The sequence below is a fragment of the Gasterosteus aculeatus genome, chromosome 9 (assembly GCF_964276395.1).
Source record: "Gasterosteus aculeatus chromosome 9, fGasAcu3.hap1.1, whole genome shotgun sequence".
In the NCBI taxonomy this organism is placed as follows: domain Eukaryota; kingdom Metazoa; phylum Chordata; class Actinopteri; order Perciformes; family Gasterosteidae; genus Gasterosteus; species Gasterosteus aculeatus.
In genome coordinates this window covers 10501149-10520514 of record NC_135696.1, presented here as the reverse complement: position 1 = coordinate 10520514, position 19366 = coordinate 10501149, and the positions used below count along the sequence as shown (strand labels likewise).

Below are 19366 nucleotides of genomic sequence, written 5' to 3'. Positions count from 1 at the left end.
TCCGTTTTTGCAAAAAGGTGCTGCCAAATACAACTGTCCCTTAAAATAAGCAAATATTTATCAGGAACACCGTCAGTCCAATTGCATTTAATTGAATTGACTTTTTGTAAATGAGGTTCGAACCTGGATTGCTTCTCTCCTGAATCTTGATGTCGCTGCAATACAGACACATATTGTAACAAATTACTGCAAAAAAGAAACAAACTTGTGTTCATGCCCTCACGTGTTTCAGACGATGCATCGCTGCCATGATAAGAGGACGTCTGCAGTGTGTGGGCACGGAACCAGCTGCTATGTGGGCTTTTGTTTAACCCATATATGTTTCAGGCCACTGGTTCCTCTGTTCCTGCCTCTATACACAAACAGATGAACACACAAACATGTTCAGCGTTCCTCCTTCTGTTATGAAAGCAAAGTCATATACAGCCAAATGGTCTCGTTGTGAGAGCTGTTCTGGCCTTAAGTAAAACAGATGGATTATTGTTAAACGTAGATGTGCATTAGCATATGTGTGAACAAACAAGCCATGGTGATGCACAGGAGCTGACTTCATCATGTTTGATTTAAGGTTTCATTTGTAAAGCCTTCCTCTCGCTTTGCCGTGATGTTTGATCGACAAAGCACTGAAGTTAAAAGCAGAAGAGAGAATATGTTAACAGTATTTAATAACAAAATGTTTGAAATAAAAGTTGATGGGGAGAGGAGAGTTATTGCAAAATGGGATGACAAAGGTCCTGATTATTGTCGCCTCTGAAGCCAATGAGAGGTTTTGTGGAGTCAGAAGCCTCTTTGTTTGCTCATGAACCTTGGGGAACCTTGCGGTGTTTAGTCATGCAGTTCACACTGCATTGGATTCACCAGATGCTACTAAATGACTGAATGAATGACCATATGGCCACAGATGGTTTGTGTGGAATATAGTCTGACAGCAGCTCAGACACTATAAATGTGGAAGCATTTAATGGAACTATCACTTTACAGAAACGTCGCCTTGTTTATCTAATAGTTAGGCTACATCCTTTATTTGTCCAGTCAGTGTTTTGTGCGATTACAGAGGGTTTTTGACCCCATGTGGAAGCACGTGAGGGACTAAAGACTTTCATCCAGATATTACCAATCAATTTGATTAAGATGTTACGATATAAAAAAAGGAACCAAAGCCACAGGATGGTTTTGTTGAAGGCTCCTTTTATTTGACAGACTATTCCTTTGGTTTTTGAAGAGCAGCAAAATCCAAATGAGACCACAGTTTGTGTCTCAATGGGGAAACCAATTCAATGGGAGAGAAACATGAGAGAAGAGTGTGAGGAAATAAAGAGAAGCAGAGTTAACACTCATTATTTTGCGGCTTCCTACCATATTTCTTTAGAAACAACCACAACCATCTTTGCTTTTTTTCTATAAGAATTAAAAGCTGGCTACATGTTGTGTTGTAAGAATAGAATTTTGCAGAGAAGCCAAGTTATTAACGTATTTGTTTTGTTGTTTTGTAATAGCCTTAATTTAGGTAGAGGATAGTTGTGTCCAGTAGGTGTAGATGAAAGCACCCTGCTCAACTGGGGGCTGGTAATGAGGACTGTACCATGTGGGACCTTCTGTGTGGGCGGAACCAATGGGGGTTCTTTGTGTATTTTCTTTCCTCCAACACATAGAAATGGACTCTCGTAGGATGTTGTTATAGTACATATTTAATCCTTAGTGTAAAAAAATGATGTTACATTACATCACAGGTCATTTAGCTGACGCTTTTATCCAAAGCGACTTACATTACAATTTAAACCCACGGCTTTTCACATTTTGCCCAAGGAGCAATTAGGGATTAGGTGTCTTGCTCAGGGACACTTCGACTTGAGACATGGGGCAGCCAGGACTCGAACCACCAACCTTGCGGTTCCCAACTGTTACTGAACAGATATTTCAGTGAATATCTGTTCTGGGCCAATGGTCGCCATTTGTTCAATATCGATAAAGCTATGAACCATTTTCTGGTTCTCCAAACTTACCAGAAGTGCTGCCTCCCATTCTGATCAACAGGGTTCTAAGTTGCCCAAACGTCCTGGCTTGTGATTATAACATAGCGGGCCTGCGCGATGTAACGACATGTGAAAAGCACCTGACTTTACCTGTGGGCAGTTTTGACGCATCCAATGTATGTTGGCATTACAATCTCTTAATGTGCATGCAAACACCGCGGTGTCTGATCTTCAAACACCTGCACCACACCTGGCGACTCCAGGGGTTGTCCTTTGTCCGGACGCGTGGCCTGATTCCACAACATGCGCACGCAGCATCTCTCCGCCGTTTACGCACACCTGAAGCGTAAAGGAGGCGCTCGGTTGGAACCCACGTGCAGTGCTGTTGGTATCGCCTTGCCTAGTAGTGTGGTGCGCGTGTCTTCACAGCGACGCGCGGGCTCATCACGCGCCGAACCCGAGGAGACGCGCACCGATTGCGCGGGGAGAGACGCGAGGAGACTGAGAGGAAGAACGGTGCGACGAGTCTTCTTCGTGAAGGTAATTAAGGTTTTTTCCGTAAGTGCGTTTTCGTCCTATCGACATTTTGTGCAAAACATGCACTGTTGTAGTTTCTGACGAACCGAGGAATGTTGTGTTTGTCGTGCCTGGGATGTTTTTGTGTTGTGCATATTGGACCGAGGCTTGTTTGCTTAAACGGTAAATGGACGTTTCCTCTGCACTCTTTGTCAGAAGTTAAAGCTTCCGTTAAGTCGCATGTACTCACTTGGAATTACAAACGGGGGGACGTTACATTGGATGTGCAAACCTTTAGTTAATGCAATAAGAACGTGTTGTGAGACCTCTACAGATTCTTATGGAGGAAAATGGAGAGGAATGCAATTAGCTGCTGGGAGTTCAATTACTTCATGCTAGTGCGGAACCTGCAGTTAATAACACGAATGCACATATATGCAACACTTCTATTTACTTTGGATTTTTCTGCAACAACATAGAGCAGTGTAAACGTGGCTTAAGTGCATTTGCGTCGTGAATGTATCTTCTTGTGTAAAAACACGCGCAACACACTGAGGTCATGTTGTCTCAGTCTTCCGGTATCGAGCTTCTCAGCACCGCGGACAGCGACTCGAGCGCGAGCCAAAGATGGAACAAAGGGCTCGCGCTCACAGCGTCTCACAGGATGCTTACGATTACGCATCGAAGCTATTGAACTAAATGTGTGTGTATGTTATATTTTGTTAGTTTAGGATGTTGCACACATTGTAATATAAGTATTTTCTTTTCTTTAAACAGTACAAAAGGTCGCCCACAGGCCTTCTGTCCACATGCGCTCCTCAAACACATACTGCTCTAACATATATTTAGACTGAGATGATGTGGTTGCAATTCAATAATTCAAAAGGTACGTGCTGTCCTGGTTAGTTGTTCTTGACTGTTGTTGGGGGAATCTCTTTTCTCTTCATACAGACTCCTATGTGTGTCAAAGACTTGAATCACTTCATGCAAGTCTTCTAGTGTCCAATGGTCCTATGTCTGGTCAACCCAGCACCACCCCTGTTTGCAGTTTACCAACCTTTCACTCCTGCTGGCTAGAAAACATCATTAGGGAAAAGGTATTGTGCAAACTGTATTGAACACATAGTGTGCTGGACTGCTGCATTAGGACATACTTTGGATATGTTATTAGCCAGCTATAACTATTTGTTAGATACCATTGAATTTAATTAGATATTTTTGGTAGATCTCTAAATTTCAATAGATTTTATAAAAATATGTATTCATTACCAAGGATTGTCCTCTCAATATTAGTACTGGGTTCTGTTTTGGTTTCCTTTGTTAAGCTTTAATAACATCCCTCGCTGTTTTTAGGGAGTATGTTATGTAAAGCATGCCGATGAATGAAACAACATTTAAGCACAGTAAACAAAGCTTGGCTTCAGTGATCCCTCAGACTCATAGGAACATCCTAATGGAAATATCCTCCAAAAGTAAACCCGCTCGGTGGTGAGAGAGTTGCTCAATTTCAAATTGTGACGGTGATTCTCTTTTAATTTAGATTAGACCCTGTGGCTCCACACAGACCTGTTATTCTGGGGGTCTAACAGGGTTTTTTTGTGGAATGTTGTGTTCCTGTGAGGTTTTTTTCTGTCTCAATCTTTTTCCTCTTTCTCTGCTACAGCATTTAAAATGCACTACCAAGTAGGATGCCTTGTTTTGGGACATGCTCTTCAGTCCATTAATGCTAATTTTGGAGGCCTTTCTGTATACTGTTGCCAGGCGACGGGGTAAATCGAACACAGCGACTTGTTCTCGAAACAAAAACGGAAAAATGGATTAGTGCTGTTGGTCAAAGTTATTTTTGTGGCAGAGTGAATCTTTTAGAGATCACCACTGTGCCACTCACTTGTGTCTTGTTATACACTAGGAATGGGCAATAGTTCATTATGTGCACGTCATTTTTAGTATAGCCAAAGGTATTTATTTTGTATTTTGTTTTTAAGGCAGTCTCTCAGGCGAGGGAATGGAGCACTTTCCACATGGGGTCATACGCGAGCTTCTTCAACTGTTATCCCGCGGGTAACGTTTAACAGCAAGTTTCTGCTGTTTGCCAGATGATGTGTTGCAAGTTTCAGCGAAGATTTGTCTTCTCGTTTCTGGTAGGCATGCCTTCAAAGGGGGGCTGATGCGTCTCCAAAATTAGACCAGTGAGAAATCATTTTGGCTTGTTGGCTCTCTTCTTGGAGGCCAGCAGAACGGCTGATGTGTAAGAGCATCTGTGATATAATGCATTTTAACATTATATCACATAGTCTGGCTGCCAGATCAAACAACATGGGCTTCTTTATTTGGATTGGAATAGTGCTTCCTTAATTCAAAGGTTGTCCAAGTCATTATTTTCAGTTTTTCTTAAAGTAAATAAGTGTTACTTCTGTAAAAAATAATGTTTTGTGAGACAGTGTTAGTTACTGCTTTGTAAATAACACGCCATTTATTTTTTTCTAGCTGTGTGTTTTAACACTGGAGGATTTTAGCACGGCCAAAATACAGAAAAGCTCATTACTCTTTGTAATACTGTTGAACATTCACATGTTCCCTTTGTTATAATCATGTACCATTAAGTGAAGACAACAGTGTCAGTGGACAGTTTGTGGGTCATTGAAATGCACTCTAATGTGTGATGACGCTGAGGTTTTTTTTTTGGATGTCGTCCGGCTACAATGGTGAAGTTATTCTCAGTACAGATGCAGCCCATACAACGTCATGCAAACATAAAGGACATAGATGCAAAAAGAACGATTCATACAGTAACAGTAAACAATTAAGCTGATGTTTATGTATTTACCGAATAACTCCAGTTAAGGTCTGTACTGAAAACATGTATGCATGTAGAAGGTCTAGGCGTGTGCATGATGTGTTTTGTTTTCCTGTTAGTGCGCCTGCTTACACTGTACATGCAGATCTCAGCGTGCTGGTGATGGGGGCTTTATGATACATGTCCTCTCCCCTGCATTAGACGGTCATTGTCTTCAGGCTCCTCCAGCTGGCCCAACCACCACCGACCAGATACCTGCTCCCACGTGTCGTCTGTCTGCATCAGAGGCCACATGGCCGCTGCGCTCACAGACAGGCGCATTGAAAACAGAGTATCAGTTGTTTTGTAATCACCTTCACTATTACTATGTTATACTCATCTGTTTATCTCTTAAGGGTGCAATGTGCAAGATACGGCCAGAATTTTAGTCAAAAAATGAGCAACATTATCAAGAAAAGAAGTAACAGATTTAAGGTCTGTGTCGCCTGACTATCGAGCCTCAGACGATACTGTCTTGTACCACTCGTACGTTGAGAGGAGATGCTGAACCAGTGTAGCAGCCAGTCTGCCTGCAGTCCCAACGTGATCTCCAAAACCTGTTCGTAAAAATGCATACGAAAATCTTGAACATACAAATTCGTAACAATACATACGAACTGGCGATGGTTAACCACGTCCCTTGAGTGAACACACGGACCATGTTGGATTCTTGAGTGAACGTCTCTCCGCCATGTTGGATCTTTTGAGGGGGTTAGGGTTAGAATTCTATTCTTACAAGTTAACATTGATTTCTCGTTAAAATGCAATCATAACACGTTTATTTTACATCGTTAGACTTCACAAATTGTGTTTACTGTCACGGTGTGGTTTCACTTCCTGTTGTATTTTGTAGTTTTCTGCCACTCGTGTCCCCGGGTAACTTCACTTCCTGCCTTGTCCCGTCGTCCCCTGTGATCGTCTAATAGTTTCCACCTGTGTCCAATCACCTGCACCTCCCTTGTGTATTTAAGCCATGTGTCTCCTGTGTCACTTGTCGCGTCATTGTCTTTCGCCACGCATGTCTTTCGTCTTGGATCGCCGTAGTTTCTCGTCTGTGTGCTTTTGCCCCCGGTTCCTGTTTTTTGAGCTTTGACTATTAAAGTCTTTTGTTTTCTACAAGTCTGCGTTTGAGTCCTGCCTTCCACCCCGCAACCCTGACAGAATGACGCGACCAAAAAAGGACTCAGCGGAGTTTTTTCCCTTGGACGAGTTCAGGGGAACCCGTCTGGCAATGGGCGGTCCACGGAGTCTCCAGCGGGCTGCCCGTAGTGGGGGAACGGTCCTCCCGGGGGTTCCAGCTGGGTACTTGTACTACTCCGTCTCCCCATCTGGAGCCCTCAGTAGGCATCTGGGTCACCATCCGCCGCCCCCCACATGGTCCCCAGAGGAGGAGACCATTTCGTGGTCGTCTGGCGGCGATTCACACTGGGAGCGGGTAATGGACCTTGCGGTCCGACTACAGGCCACCTATGCTCCCCACGCTCGGCCGCAGCGCACAATGTCCAGCGCTGGGCCGCAGCGACTTCCCGACCCCGCTCGGTCGCAGCGCACAATGTCCAGCGCTGGACCGCAGCGACGCTCCGACCCCGCTCGGTCGCAGCGCAAGATGTCCCGCGCTGGGCCGCAGCAGATTCCCGTCCCGGCCTCCCGACCCAAGCCCATGACCCCTGAGCCAGTGCCACGATCCATGCCCCCGACTCCCGAGCCAGTGCCACGATCCATGCCCCCGACCCCCGAGCCAGTGCCACGATCCATGTCCCCGACCCCCGAGCCAGCGCCACGATCCATGCCCCCGGTACCAGCACCACGTTCCAGGCCCCGACCCGACCAGTTCCGGCGCCACGTTCCATGCCCCCGACCCGACCAGTTCCGGCGCCACGCTCCATGCCCCCGACCCGACCAGTTCCGGCCCCACGCTCCATGCCCCCGACCCGACCAGTTCCGGCCCCACGCTCCATGCCCCCGACCCGACCAGTTCCGGCCCCACGCTCCATGCCCCCGACCCGACCAGTACCGGTCCCACGCTCCATGCCCCCAACTCGGCCAGTCCCCGCTCCGAGACTCAGGCTCCCTCCCTCCCATCCCATGGTCCTCTCCCACCCTCCCGTTGGTGATTTGAGGGCCGTCTGGGATCCGGCCCTTGAGGGGGGGGCTACGGGGTGGGTTATGGGGGGGGCTGAGCCGCCGCCGACTGCGGAGGTGTTCCGTGTCCCCGAGCTGGAGCCGACTACGGAGGTGTTCCGTGTCCCCGAGCCGGAGCCGACTACCCCGGACGTTTCCAGTGTCCCCGAGCCGGAGCCGACTACCCCGGACGTTTCCAGTGTCCCCGAGCCGGAGCCGACTACCCCGGACGTTTCCAGTGTCCCCGAGCCGGAGCCGACTACCCCGGACGTTTCCAGTGTCCCCGAGCCGGAGCCGACTACCCCGGACGTTTCCAGTGTCCCCGAGCCGGAGCCGACTACCCCGGACGTTTCCAGTGTCCCCGAGCCGGAGCCGACTACCCCGGACGTTTCCAGTGTCCCCGAGCCGGAGCCGACTACCCCGGACGTTTCCAGTGTCCCCGAGCCGGAGCCGACTACCCCGGACGTTTCCAGTGTCCCCGAGCCGGAGCCGACTACCCCGGACGTTTCCAGTGTCCCCGAGCCGGAGCCGACTACCCCGGACGTTTCCAGTGTCCCCGAGCCGGAGCCGACTACCCCGGACGTTTCCAGTGTCCCCGAGCCGGAGCCGACTACCCCGGACGTTTCCCGTGTCCCCGAGCCGGAGCCGACGACTGCGGAGGTGTTCCGTGTCCCCGAGCCGGAGCCGACGACTGCGGAGGTGTTCCGTGTCCCCGAGCCGGAGCCGACGACTGCGGAGGTGTTCCGTGTCCCCGAGCCGGAGCCGACGACTGCGGAGGTGTTCCGTGTCCCCGAGCCGGAGCCGACGACTGCAGAGGTGTTCCGTGTCCCCGAGCCGCCGACGACTGCGGAGGTGTTCCGTGTCCCCGAACCCGAGCCGCCGCCGACCCCCCCGGAGGTTTCCCGTGTCCCCGAGCCTGCCATGCCAGAGACGTTCCGGAGCTGGCCAAATGACCGTCCGCCGGGCCGACCACCGGAGGTTCCCCGGTCGCCTGGCCGCCCGCCGGGCCGCCCGCCAGAGTTTCCCGGGTGGTCCGACCAACGTCTCGGTTTCCCTCCCCCCCACCCCTTGTTTTGCTCTAGTGTGAGCCGCCTGGAAGTCGGCCCTTGAGGGGGGGGTACTGTCACGGTGTGGTTTCACTTCCTGTTGTATTTTGTAGTTTTCTGCCACTCGTGTCCCCGGGTAACTTCACTTCCTGCCTTGTCCCGTCGTCCCCTGTGATCGTCTAATAGTTTCCACCTGTGTCCAATCACCTGCACCTCCCTTGTGTATTTAAGCCATGTGTCTCCTGTGTCACTTGTCGCGTCATTGTCTTTCGCCACGCATGTCTTTCGTCTTGGATCGCCGTAGTTTCTCGTCTGTGTGCTTTTGCCCCCGGTTCCTGTTTTTTGAGCTTTGACTATTAAAGTCTTTTGTTTTCTACAAGTCTGCGTTTGAGTCCTGCCTTCCACCCCGCAACCCTGACAGTTTACGTGGCGAAGGTCCCCGTTCACTTTGAATAGGGTGACGTCATCAGTTGCAGTCCGTATTTATTTAGTATGTATCACTACGAATTTGTATGTTCAAGATTTTCGTATACATTTTTACGAACAGGTTTTAGAGATCAGGCTGGCAGTCCAGCAATGAGAGGAAGATGAAGTGAAGCCTCCCAGAGGGCCGGTCAGTCATGTTGAAGGTGGCACAAATAGAAAGAACACTCTTAGTTTTTGCAGTTGCTCTACAATTAATAACAAAGGAAAGTCCTTATATTCAGATGCGTATGCAGCATATTCAGTGCTGCTGTGTCTAACAAAAAATGTGCTTGAATCACTCGTTGCCAAGTGTTGTTTTCTTAAGCCACTGATTGCATTTTACATATATTCATTTAGCCAAAATCTGCCCCGCCTTGATGTATTACAGATAAGAAGTGTCCCGGATGTCTGTGTTTCATCATACTGGCCTAGCCAACAACAGTTGAAATGGTGCTGGAGACGTCTGTGTTACTGTTTTTGTATTTTACTCAGAAACTGTGGCGTCGTTGGAATTGAGCTGTTGGCATTAATGTGACAGGAGGTTTGGTCTGTGCTCTACTTTGTGACGTGCCCTTTACTCCAGCAGTGATTGGCCTCTGCCCTGCTTGATGCCTCCAAACCCAGAGTGGCTTTGTTCAGCATCACATCATGGAGGAAAATGTCAACTGTCCTTAAGCAAATTATTTTAATAGATGTTTTTACACACCTGTATTCTCAAAATCTTGTGTAAAAATGTGTGATAGTTTCTATCATTTGATGTAGCTTTTGTCTTTGCACAAGAGGAACACATCTGAGGGCGACCGTAACAAAGCTTCCCCTTGATGAATCACCGTGTTTGGGCAGCAGGGGACTCCAGTCCAGCTGCACATTCAAACCGGTTTAAAGGAAATGCTGATGTTGAATGCAGTGGAGGTGGTGTTTTTTATGTTTCCCTTTGCAGGCAGAAGGAAACCACGAGGTCTTTTTGTTGGTTGCAGTGTCTTTGAACATTTAATGAGAAACATTTCTACATAATAATAAAATCCTTTTTTTCTCAAATGAGATCAGTCACTGTTTATAATCCTTTAGTCACCAGAAGAGTGGGGATAATTATTAATATTTATGAAGGTGTGAGTTTCCGTGTGTCCTGTTAAGGTGGGCACACATGTTAGTGTTTAACTTTGTGGAAAGAATAATTGTTTTTTACGGACTTCCTTCTCGTGGTTGGTTTTGTAAGCAATTTAAAAGATACATTCATGTTAATGTTGAGCAGATTGTATATCATAAGTACATCAAGTGTCAACATCATTATAATGTCCTTGTCTGTTTTTGTCAGGGGCTTGAAACATACCACCACAATTGCTCCTCTTTTTTCAATTTCTGTGTTACTACCCCATTAATGGAAGCCCATTATTAAGATGCAATCAGCACTTTAATGTGCTTTTTTTGCTGTTCCTTTTGATGCTAAATGACGGTAAATAGGGCCATGCACAATGTAAGTGAATGGGCAGTGATTGCACCCTGTCAAAAATAGCTGAGGTTAAAGGACGCTGCTTTGTCATTAATCCTTTGTGCTTAAGTGAACTGTGATAAATACATCCACACATCCAGGATAAACTAATTCACAGGTGGGGAAACAAAACATCTAAGCTATATCTTTTTAATTTTAATTTCTGAAGAAAAGGGTTCTACCAAACAGGGACAAACCAGTTAAAAAAAAGGGTAAAAAAATAAATAAATGAACCAATATAACAAGCTGTGTGCCTGTGGAGATCGTACCACTTTCATTTATGGACGATGTTGTTCTGGGATTTATTATCCTTTGTATCAGAAAATGCGGATGGCTTCACATTCATTGGGAGGAAGGTCTGAAGCTTATGCAGAAAACATTAAAGGACATATTTGTCTTCCCATCACATTGATTTCATCGAGCGATTCGTTTGTTTGTTGGGGCCCAGAATGAAACCATGTGCACCGCACCTCATCCGTTGTACATCTGACGGCTCTGTCTGTCCTACACTGCGAGCCAACGTGATCTCCAAAACCTGTTCGTAAAAATGTATACGAAAATCTTGAACATACAAATTCGTAACAATACATACGAACTGGCGGTGGTTAACCACGCCCCTTGAGTGAACAACATGGCGGACCATGTCGGATTCTTGAGTGAACGTCTCTCCGCCATGTTGGATTTTTTGAGGGGGTTAGGGTTAGTATTCTATTCTTACAAGCTAACATTGATTTCTCGTTAAAAATGCAATCATACCACGTTTATTTTACATCGTTAGACTTCACAAAGTGTGTTTACGGGGTGCAGGTCCCCATTCACTTTGAATAGAGTGACGTCATCAGTTGCAGTCCGTATTTATTTCGTATGTATCACTACGAATTTGTATGTTCAAGATTTTGGTATACATTTTTACGAACAGGTTTTGGAGATCAGGGTGTGCGAGCTGGCAGATGTGTGCAGGTCTCCTGACTTTCTCCCTACTGAAGCTCCACGTCCACTCACACGGCGTCGATCTTCAGAGAGAAAAAAAACGTGACACATTCCCTTCATGGCCCCAGTGTCCCAGTGAGTGCTGGATGTGGCAGCCCACTGAGAAGTCATTTTGTAAAATCAATCCCCTTTGACGCATATCCTATGCCAAGCTCCACAGCACTCCAGCTTCCGCCAAACGTTGGCATCAGCCAGCATACGAACAGATCCATCGCTTTATGCGATGAGCGCACACATTCATATGCTGTACACCATCTGCACTGCTGCTTCTGCATCAGCAGATGTAACTGAGCGGAAGTGGATTCATGTTGGATAGGAGCTGTGTGTGATTACTGCAGAAGAAGCAGTCTCACAATTCTGTATTGAACCCTATCAGTGCATATTTTGGGCTGCGGACAGCATGAGGGCGGTCAAATGAGAAACTTTACGTAACATTTTTGCAGAGATCCCCCACCAAGTCTTTCTTATTCTAATGAGAGATTTGGAAGATCTCATATTTCTTTCTCAGCGAAGAGGGAGAAAGTCCTTTTGTTAATGACATTTATTGATATCATATTCCCAAGTTTTACTTTCCAGTAACTTCCAGCTCATCTCTGACTAAGTTGAATTTAGATTAGACATTAACCCTCCATCCAGTATCCCACCTCAATACCACACAGTCGTGCATAAAGCATATCTAGTCTATTATTTTCTGAGAATTTTAATAAAAAGTGGAACGCTGTATTCCACGTATTCATTTTTGCCATTCTTTTAAGGCACAGCATGTTCAAGCCATTTCTTTGTTTCTTTCCTGTCTCCCAGCTCCTCTTTCTGCCGGCGGCGCCCCCCGTGCTGTTGAGGCCGTGGTATGAGCCTCTGTGGCAGGAAGGCGCTGACTTTGCTGAGCAGCGTGTTCGCTGTTTGCGCCCTGGGTCTGTTGGGCATCGCTGTGAGCACCGACCACTGGCTCTACCTGGAGGAGGGCGTCATCCTTCCCCTCAACCAGAGCACCGAGGTACGCATGTCCCTCCACTCGGGCCTCTGGAGGGTTTGCTTCTTGGCTGGTGAGTCAGTGTGAACTCTGAAACGAGATTAAATGACGCCTTCCCCTCTCTGTTTGAGTCAAAGTAAACCAGGTGTATCGCATTTCTGTCAGAGATGTCAGAGGTCTGAGGCGGAGATGTGTGACCATTGGGATAGATCATTTGAATATATTCAGCGGTAAGTACTGAACTTTAGTTTGGTTGTCCATGAAGTAAGCAATCATCCTATTTAGTTCAAAACAGAATTTCCATGAAGCCCAAATAGTAATATTTAGGTCAATATTCACACAGGGTCCTTTGCAAGGGCAGTTTGTACTTATTAGTGATGTTGAGGGGAAATGTGTGCAAACGGTGTGCGTTGCCCCCGGAAACGAAACCGCTGCGTGCTGCATACAGCTCAACATACAGCGGAAAATATATTACATTTTTTAAATATCCTTATCCTCATTAGATTATTTACCCTGTAATAGTATTCCACTTACTGTTCCATTATGTGCTGTTCCACAATGCGCTGTCCTGTTTCAGGGTTAATCATTCAGTCTGGCCATACATGTATGCCTCTTCAGTTGTAATTGGGTGTTTTTCTGCCGCGCAGTAGGCCACTGCTGCAGTATAAATGCACTAATGGTCCAGTTTGTGTGTTTTAGGGGCAATTGAGTGACCTCATTGCTTGCGTAACTGTTTGAATTAGACCCAGAAACAATTACTGCACACTATCCTAGTATGCCGTTATGCAGGAGACTTTGAACGACGCTGCATTGACGTTTCATTTGCCTACATCGGTCATGTCGCATCAGGAGCATCTTTTGATTCAAACTTTAGGGTTTCTGACAGAGAATTGTGTAGCTGAGGTGGCAAACCACCCGTATTTGGGAATTTGCTATCTAGATATAATGGTAGGAGAAACACTGATACACACACATTTTATCTAATACAACGAGCTGAGCGGGCTGATTGCAATAAAAAATGCACATTAATACATTGTTTCAGCAATCATTAGGTAGCAGCAGGTAGCCAACACACATGTGAACACTTCATAAAGCTTGACTAATGAATAAGCATGTTTCAGATCCTCTAGAACTCGACTAACTGGCAACACTTGCATGTTTGTGCACCATTTCACGTGTGTACTACTGTGCATTATGATGAACTTTAATCATCGCCACAATATAATGCTTAAAGGTTTAAGATGAATGCAGCGTATATACTTATATTTTGTTCTTACCTGACCCAAACCCTCGTCATGCAACCTTTTAGTTCACATGCTGACACATAACAATCTTTATGAAAAGATGATTACACGCTGAACCACAAAATCTAACTTGCTTTGTGTTCCTCTCTAGCAAATAAAGACAGAGAAATGATGTATCGAATGAAACCAGCTGTTGATTCCATGTTTGATTGCAAAGTGCTGTGAGTTATTTAATGTTTCATTTTGTCCCAGAGGAAACAAGGTGAAATTAGAACATGGCAATCGCACAAGTTTACTCATTCCTGCACATGATATAATAAATCTTACTGGAAAATATATAATACACGGCCATAACTTGTTGCCATGGTAGATATTATCATCATACAAAAAGCCTAAAGAAGTATCTGTACTCCAACGAATTACTGCTGTGTGTTTCTGTGTTTGACTTTCTGTGTCACCAAATAGAAGATTAATGAGTTGAGTCGAGGGCTCAGGATGAATATTTCCCTCCCTGTGCTTTGTTCCAGGGGAGGATAAAGGCCGGTGTTTCACCATAGAATATGTGATGCCCACCACCCTCCAGCTGACCTCTGAGTCCACGGTCAGTGTCCTGAGTAAGTAACGGCTCACAGTAGACTGTTATGTGGCCAATGCTACAAAACCCTTCAGGTCCTCTGGTTTAGTTTGGAACGTTTCGCTATGATCTAGAGAGGGAGGGCGTGTTTGGGGCAACGAGGGTTGTATTCAACACGTTAGTCTCTGTGCTGCTCACAGTCGCCTGTGAGCGTCACAGGTTTCTATCCAGGCTTCAGAATGACTGCACCTGTCAGGGATAAGAATATACGTCTTTTTTTAACTGGGCTATGACACACAGCTTTAGCGGAGGGTTAAAGATCTGAAAACTCCAGCATTGGTAGGCCCATGTCCGTACTGTTCATAGGAAAACCCCTGTCCTGGCTCATATCCTCCTTGAGTCTAAAGGTTGTAATGACAAGGAGGTGCCACTTAGTTACTGAAGAAATTGCACACAAAAAAGAAGGAAGAGAAGTTTGCTCCGGGAGCGACAGCTGAATCATTGGTGCATTTCTGAATGTTTTTCACTCCTTTCTTGTCCTCATGCAGAGATGATCCGTTCTGCGACACCCTTCCCTCTGGTTAGCCTCTTCTTCATGTTCATCGGTTTTGTGCTCAGTAACATCGGACACATCCGACCCCATCGCACCATCCTGGCCTTCGTTTCTGGAATCTTCTTCATCCTGTCAGGTTTGGCTTTTCCTTGGTTTGGCTTTTCCTTGGTTTGGCTTTTCCTCGCGACCTCATCAGACATTTACTTGTGAGGAATTGGATTTGTGCTGAAATAAAGCAAGTGCGAGAGGATTTTTATTTTAATGAACATAGTCCCTGCCTCCTTCAGGTCTCTCTCTGGTGGTCGGTCTGGTGTTGTACATCTCCAACATTAATGACGAAATGTTGAACAGAACCAGAACTAATGAGGCCTACTTCAGCTACAAGTACGGCTGGTCCTTTGCCTTTGCTGCCATCTCCTTCCTGCTCACTGAGGTAACTACACGAAACAAAGTGTGGATATAACTCAAGCCTTCTGACCGTTTGAAATATGTTTAATAAGCCATTAGCTTGTTTCTGCTTGACACCTGGACGACGCCTGGATGTTTGTATTGAGACAGATTTTCTCTTATAAGGGTCCCAGGCTTGTTCTTTGTCCTTGTCCAACAAGTTGGCTCTAATATTTTATTTGTATGATGTGAGGTTGTCTCTGATATTCACGGTTTACTCTGAGTGAGGAATGCATCAGAAAACGTTTTGTGTTGTAACAGATAGTCCTAAAAGACATCATGTCTTAGAATTCCTTAAGTATGATTGGTGGTTGGATGGTTCGATTTAGGCCAAGTCTTTAAATCAGCTTTTCAGTGAGGGTCTGCTATTGATTCTTGGTCATTCACTATTCGTTTGAATATTTTGTAGTCATAAAAGTGAATAGTTCAAAAGTTTGAATGTGGATTACAGTTTTTCTGTGAAGTGGATATCCTTTAGAAAACAGGAAATGTGAAGATCCACATTTGAATAAACCCACATTCAAATTTATGGGGTTTGGGATTTTGAATGATGGTCTGAGGCAGGAAACAATTTCTCATCAATCAACAACCAACAGTTCTCTAATCGCAATTATTTTTTTGGTTATGCGTTTGCTTAAAGTGACCTGGATATAACCGGATGTTTCTGGATAATAACTAGTCTCTTCTCCCCGCCAGGCTGCAGGCGTCATGTCCGTGTACCTGTTCATGAAGCGCTACACAGCAGAGGAAATGTACCGGCCCCATCAGGGCTTCTACCAGCCTCGCCTCAGCAACTGCTCAGACTACTCCGGCCAGTTCCTCCACCCTGACGCCTGGGCCGGGCGTGGTCGCAGTGCATCCGCCATCTCCTCCGAGGCCTCCGTCCAGATGAACTCCTCCAACTACCCAGCCCTCCTCAAGTGTCCAGAGTATGAACAAATGTCCTCCTCGCCGTGCTGAGGCAGAGGTGTTTCAGTGGTTGTGTTAGCACTGTGCGGGTCCTATTTATCTATCTGGATTTTGGAGTAAAATTCTCAGATAATTTAATATTATCCTGCTTAAATCGTTCCCTTCCTCGAGTGTCCTGACTTAGACCTGATTCTCTACCCTCACCGCTGCAGATTTCTTATTCATCATTTCTGCTTCTGTTTGAAACCGAACTTAAGTTGTGGGTTGGATAGTTCACTTTATTCTGAGCTTTGTTTTGTTCTCGGGGAGAAAGGAAAGGGTTTAACCAGTCTGCTGTTTTTCTCTAGTTTTAAGCAGTGGACCTACTGAAATAGTACTAGCCGAGTAGCTAGACCAGCCCAGAGCCGGAGTGAGCGTGTCTAGTATTTGCTTGTAGTGTTACTACAATCCTGATAGATTCTTGACAGGCGTACACACCACACGACTGCAGATAAGGAGCGTTTACGACTGGAGAGCAACTCTGTGCGATGGATGTCAAGTCTGCATGTTTCAGTCTGAGAGCTGAAACCCGTCAGTGAAATCACTTTGATGATGAGACTCTACGTTTAGAATGTTGAATGTCAGAGTCACAGAAACGTTCCTCTATTCAAGCATTTGATCACTGGACCAATAGTGCAGACTTTAGTTTTGGATTAAGTTTGGAACGAAAATGTTAAAGTCCCGTCTGTGTTGTTTCGCCTCCGTTGGTGCAGAAAACGGCACTAGTCATATCTTACTGTCTCCTCAGACACATGACAGCTGTTTCAGACTTCAATAGGCAGAGTTTATGAAACGCATGATGAATGTGACTTCCAACCATTCAAGCAGATTATTCCCAAGGATTCCCAAAGCAGATTTAAAAACAAACAGTTGCAGGTTGCATAGAAGCCATTAAGTCTGATGTAGTCTGGGATAACTGTAACGTTTTAACCTGATACAAAAGCTTTCTTTTTCATTTACAAACATCATATGGGGTTGAAATTCTTCTTGCGGAATTCTTTACTAGATCCTTTTAGCAGTTTACACTCAGTAGTGACGCCAAAAGACCTTTTTTTGCTTGTACTAATCATTTTAGTGTATTATTTATATATTCTAAACAGCCAAAACGCGTACAACAATACGTACATTTTTCTCATAACCCATTATTAACAAAAAACACATGACTGATTTAAATCTGTAATTCAACCAACACCGATGGGAGTAACCCTTATGTATCCATACAGTGTCTTAAGTGAATACATTCAACAAGTTTATTTAACCACAATGTCATTGATAAAATTTCAAATTTGAGAACAATAATACTATATATATTATTTGCTAAATAACAGGTGGCCAACGACAGTATTTGGACCTTAGTGTTGAAGGTTTTGATGGAGAATGTGAAAAAGTTAAGTAGTTAGGGACTACTTTGACTATTTTGATAAGGAGCCATTGTAAATGTAAAGGGGGCTGTAGGAAACACTGTAAATTGAGATTTATTTTGCATAAAGTAAAATAAATCTCTGAGTATTACCCCAAATTATGAATGCATATTTTTCTAACCCTCCCATTTTGGAGTATTCTTAGATGCTTGTTTTACAAATCTACTGCAGTCCTTGGTGTGCCAAGGAAGAAGTTGTATCCGGGTTAAGAGTTTTCCCAATTCCAGTATTGATTATATGCATTTCATGCAGCGTTCCGTGAGTAAATACAGAGCATTTTGTCTGGTGCAGCATTCTTATGTTAGTTTGTTATATTACTAAAAGTATAATTGTCAATTGTATATATTGTTGCATGGTGTGAACTTGCGTTAATGGAATGCAACATCACTGGATCTTGGTATTCCTCCTGCAGTACGTTTCACCAACAAACAGACATACAACTAATACACGCTCACTCTACTTTGGCACATATACGGTCTTTATTTGGTTCATTTTAAAAGCTGTAAATATGAAATCACTACTGCAGGTATATAAATTAATTATTTTATCATTGGACGTACCTGTAAAATGTTTTTTGTTGTTGTTTGGTAGATTAATCTGCAACTGCTGCTTTGCCTCGTATATCACATTCAAAAGGTAAGCGTTTGCATGATGTTAAGCCTAAATGTTAAGTATTTAAATGGTGTCACTGTCAAACATGAAATGTACATTTCTTTGAATTTTTACAATAAGTCAAATTTCATGTTTTAAATGTCCAATAAAATATGTATACTAAATAAAATAAAGTTTAATGGAATTTGATAAACAATAAGCTTGTTTCTTCCCAAACGACTTTATCTATAAAATGCATTAAATATATACCAATTATATACTTTGCGAAGTGTATACATTATACAGGCTACCCATGAAAATTGAATGAACGATGATCACTGAGCAGTAACAGATCACTAAAAACTCCAAAAAGGACACACCATTCCTCAATATAAAAAAGAATATAAACCAAACATAATTATATTTATCATTTGCTAAAACGACTACGGAATAAACCATGAGGAGAGGGATCCCCCCCAACATTATGTGCGTGTACACAGACATTTATTGTTGCACTATATAATCTAAACCTTATGTCCCTGTTCTGCTGTATAAGAAACAAAGCAACTACCCTTTGACATCAGCACCATCTAGTGTTTCTCCTGTGGAGACACACAGCTTCCCATGAGGAATCATTATGGAGTTATGATGACAAGTAATGAATCTATCATATACAGATAGTACCTTATATTTGAGGATTTGCAATAGGTAATATATATCTCCCTTTTCTGTGTTGTTGATTATCTCCTCCAATTAAAAAGTGTTCTACATGTATTATTTCTCTATAGTCAATAGTATCTGTAAAATAAATTCTAAAAGCAACAGTTGCCGGGACGCAAAGACGTGTGACATGTGGCCATGTGTATATAAATGAGTAAAGAAACAATAATTAGATAATATTGAGTTCATCCTGCTCACATTCATTGTGCTAATTTTGTAGGTCTGCTTCAGGGAAAGTGTCAACACTGACCCAGAGTCACCGTTGGTAAATAAATTACATTTCATTATGCAACCAGTGCACTGATATACTCTATGAAACCAAATGACTTCAATCTGGGGAAAATTATAGTCTTATAGTATTACAATGGCAAAATCCTACAACATATGGTAAATGAGTACAGCCTTACTCGACCAAGGAAGAAAGCTCATGAATAATATATGACCCCCCCCTCCTCCTCCCCA

The 19366-nt window shown here is 44.4% G+C and overlaps 2 protein-coding genes across 5 annotated transcripts; both read left to right on the top strand.

The window, feature by feature from the left end:
* The first annotated feature begins 2265 nt into the window (after window positions 1–2265).
* LOC120825718 (voltage-dependent calcium channel gamma-5 subunit) lies at window positions 2266–18401 on the top strand. 4 transcript variants are annotated; one of them, XM_078080523.1, is made up of 8 exons: window positions 2319–2513; window positions 3441–3586; window positions 12238–12479; window positions 12574–12636; window positions 14178–14264; window positions 14773–14913; window positions 15065–15210; window positions 15921–18401. In XM_078080523.1, the coding sequence occupies exons 3-8, from the start codon at window positions 12284–12286 to the stop codon at window positions 16182–16184; spliced, it is 897 nt and encodes a 298-aa protein (XP_077936649.1). In that variant the 5' UTR covers window positions 2319–2513; window positions 3441–3586; window positions 12238–12283; the 3' UTR covers window positions 16185–18401. The 4 variants fall into 4 exon arrangements, with proteins under 4 accessions (XP_040043440.1, XP_077936649.1, XP_077936648.1 ...); XM_078080522.1 differs by lacking the exon at window positions 3441–3586 and having other exon boundaries at window positions 2321–2513; XM_040187507.2 differs by lacking the exon at window positions 12574–12636 and having other exon boundaries at window positions 2322–2513.
* On the top strand, window positions 7202–8871 carry LOC144383199 (uncharacterized). The gene is made up of 2 exons (XM_078080136.1): window positions 7202–8106; window positions 8299–8871. Exons 1-2 carry the CDS (start codon window positions 7210–7212, stop codon window positions 8554–8556), a joined length of 1155 nt encoding a protein of 384 aa, XP_077936262.1. The 5' UTR covers window positions 7202–7209; the 3' UTR covers window positions 8557–8871.
* Window positions 18402–19366: the final 965 nt, after the last annotated feature.

Coding starts and splice junctions, on each gene's coding strand:
- LOC144383199 (XM_078080136.1), top strand. CDS start 7,210: ATGCCCCCGACCCGACCAGTTCCGGCCCCACGCTCCATGCCCCCGACC. Junction 8,107..8,298: donor CGGAGCCGACGACTGCGGAG/GTGTTCCGTGTC, acceptor ACGACTGCGGAG/GTGTTCCGTGTCCCCGAACC.
- LOC120825718 (XM_078080523.1), top strand. CDS start 12,284: ATGAGCCTCTGTGGCAGGAAGGCGCTGACTTTGCTGAGCAGCGTGTTC. Junction 12,480..12,573: donor GAGGGTTTGCTTCTTGGCTG/GTGAGTCAGTGT, acceptor TTTCTGTCAGAG/ATGTCAGAGGTCTGAGGCGG. Junction 14,265..14,772: donor GTCCACGGTCAGTGTCCTGA/GTAAGTAACGGC, acceptor GTCCTCATGCAG/AGATGATCCGTTCTGCGACA.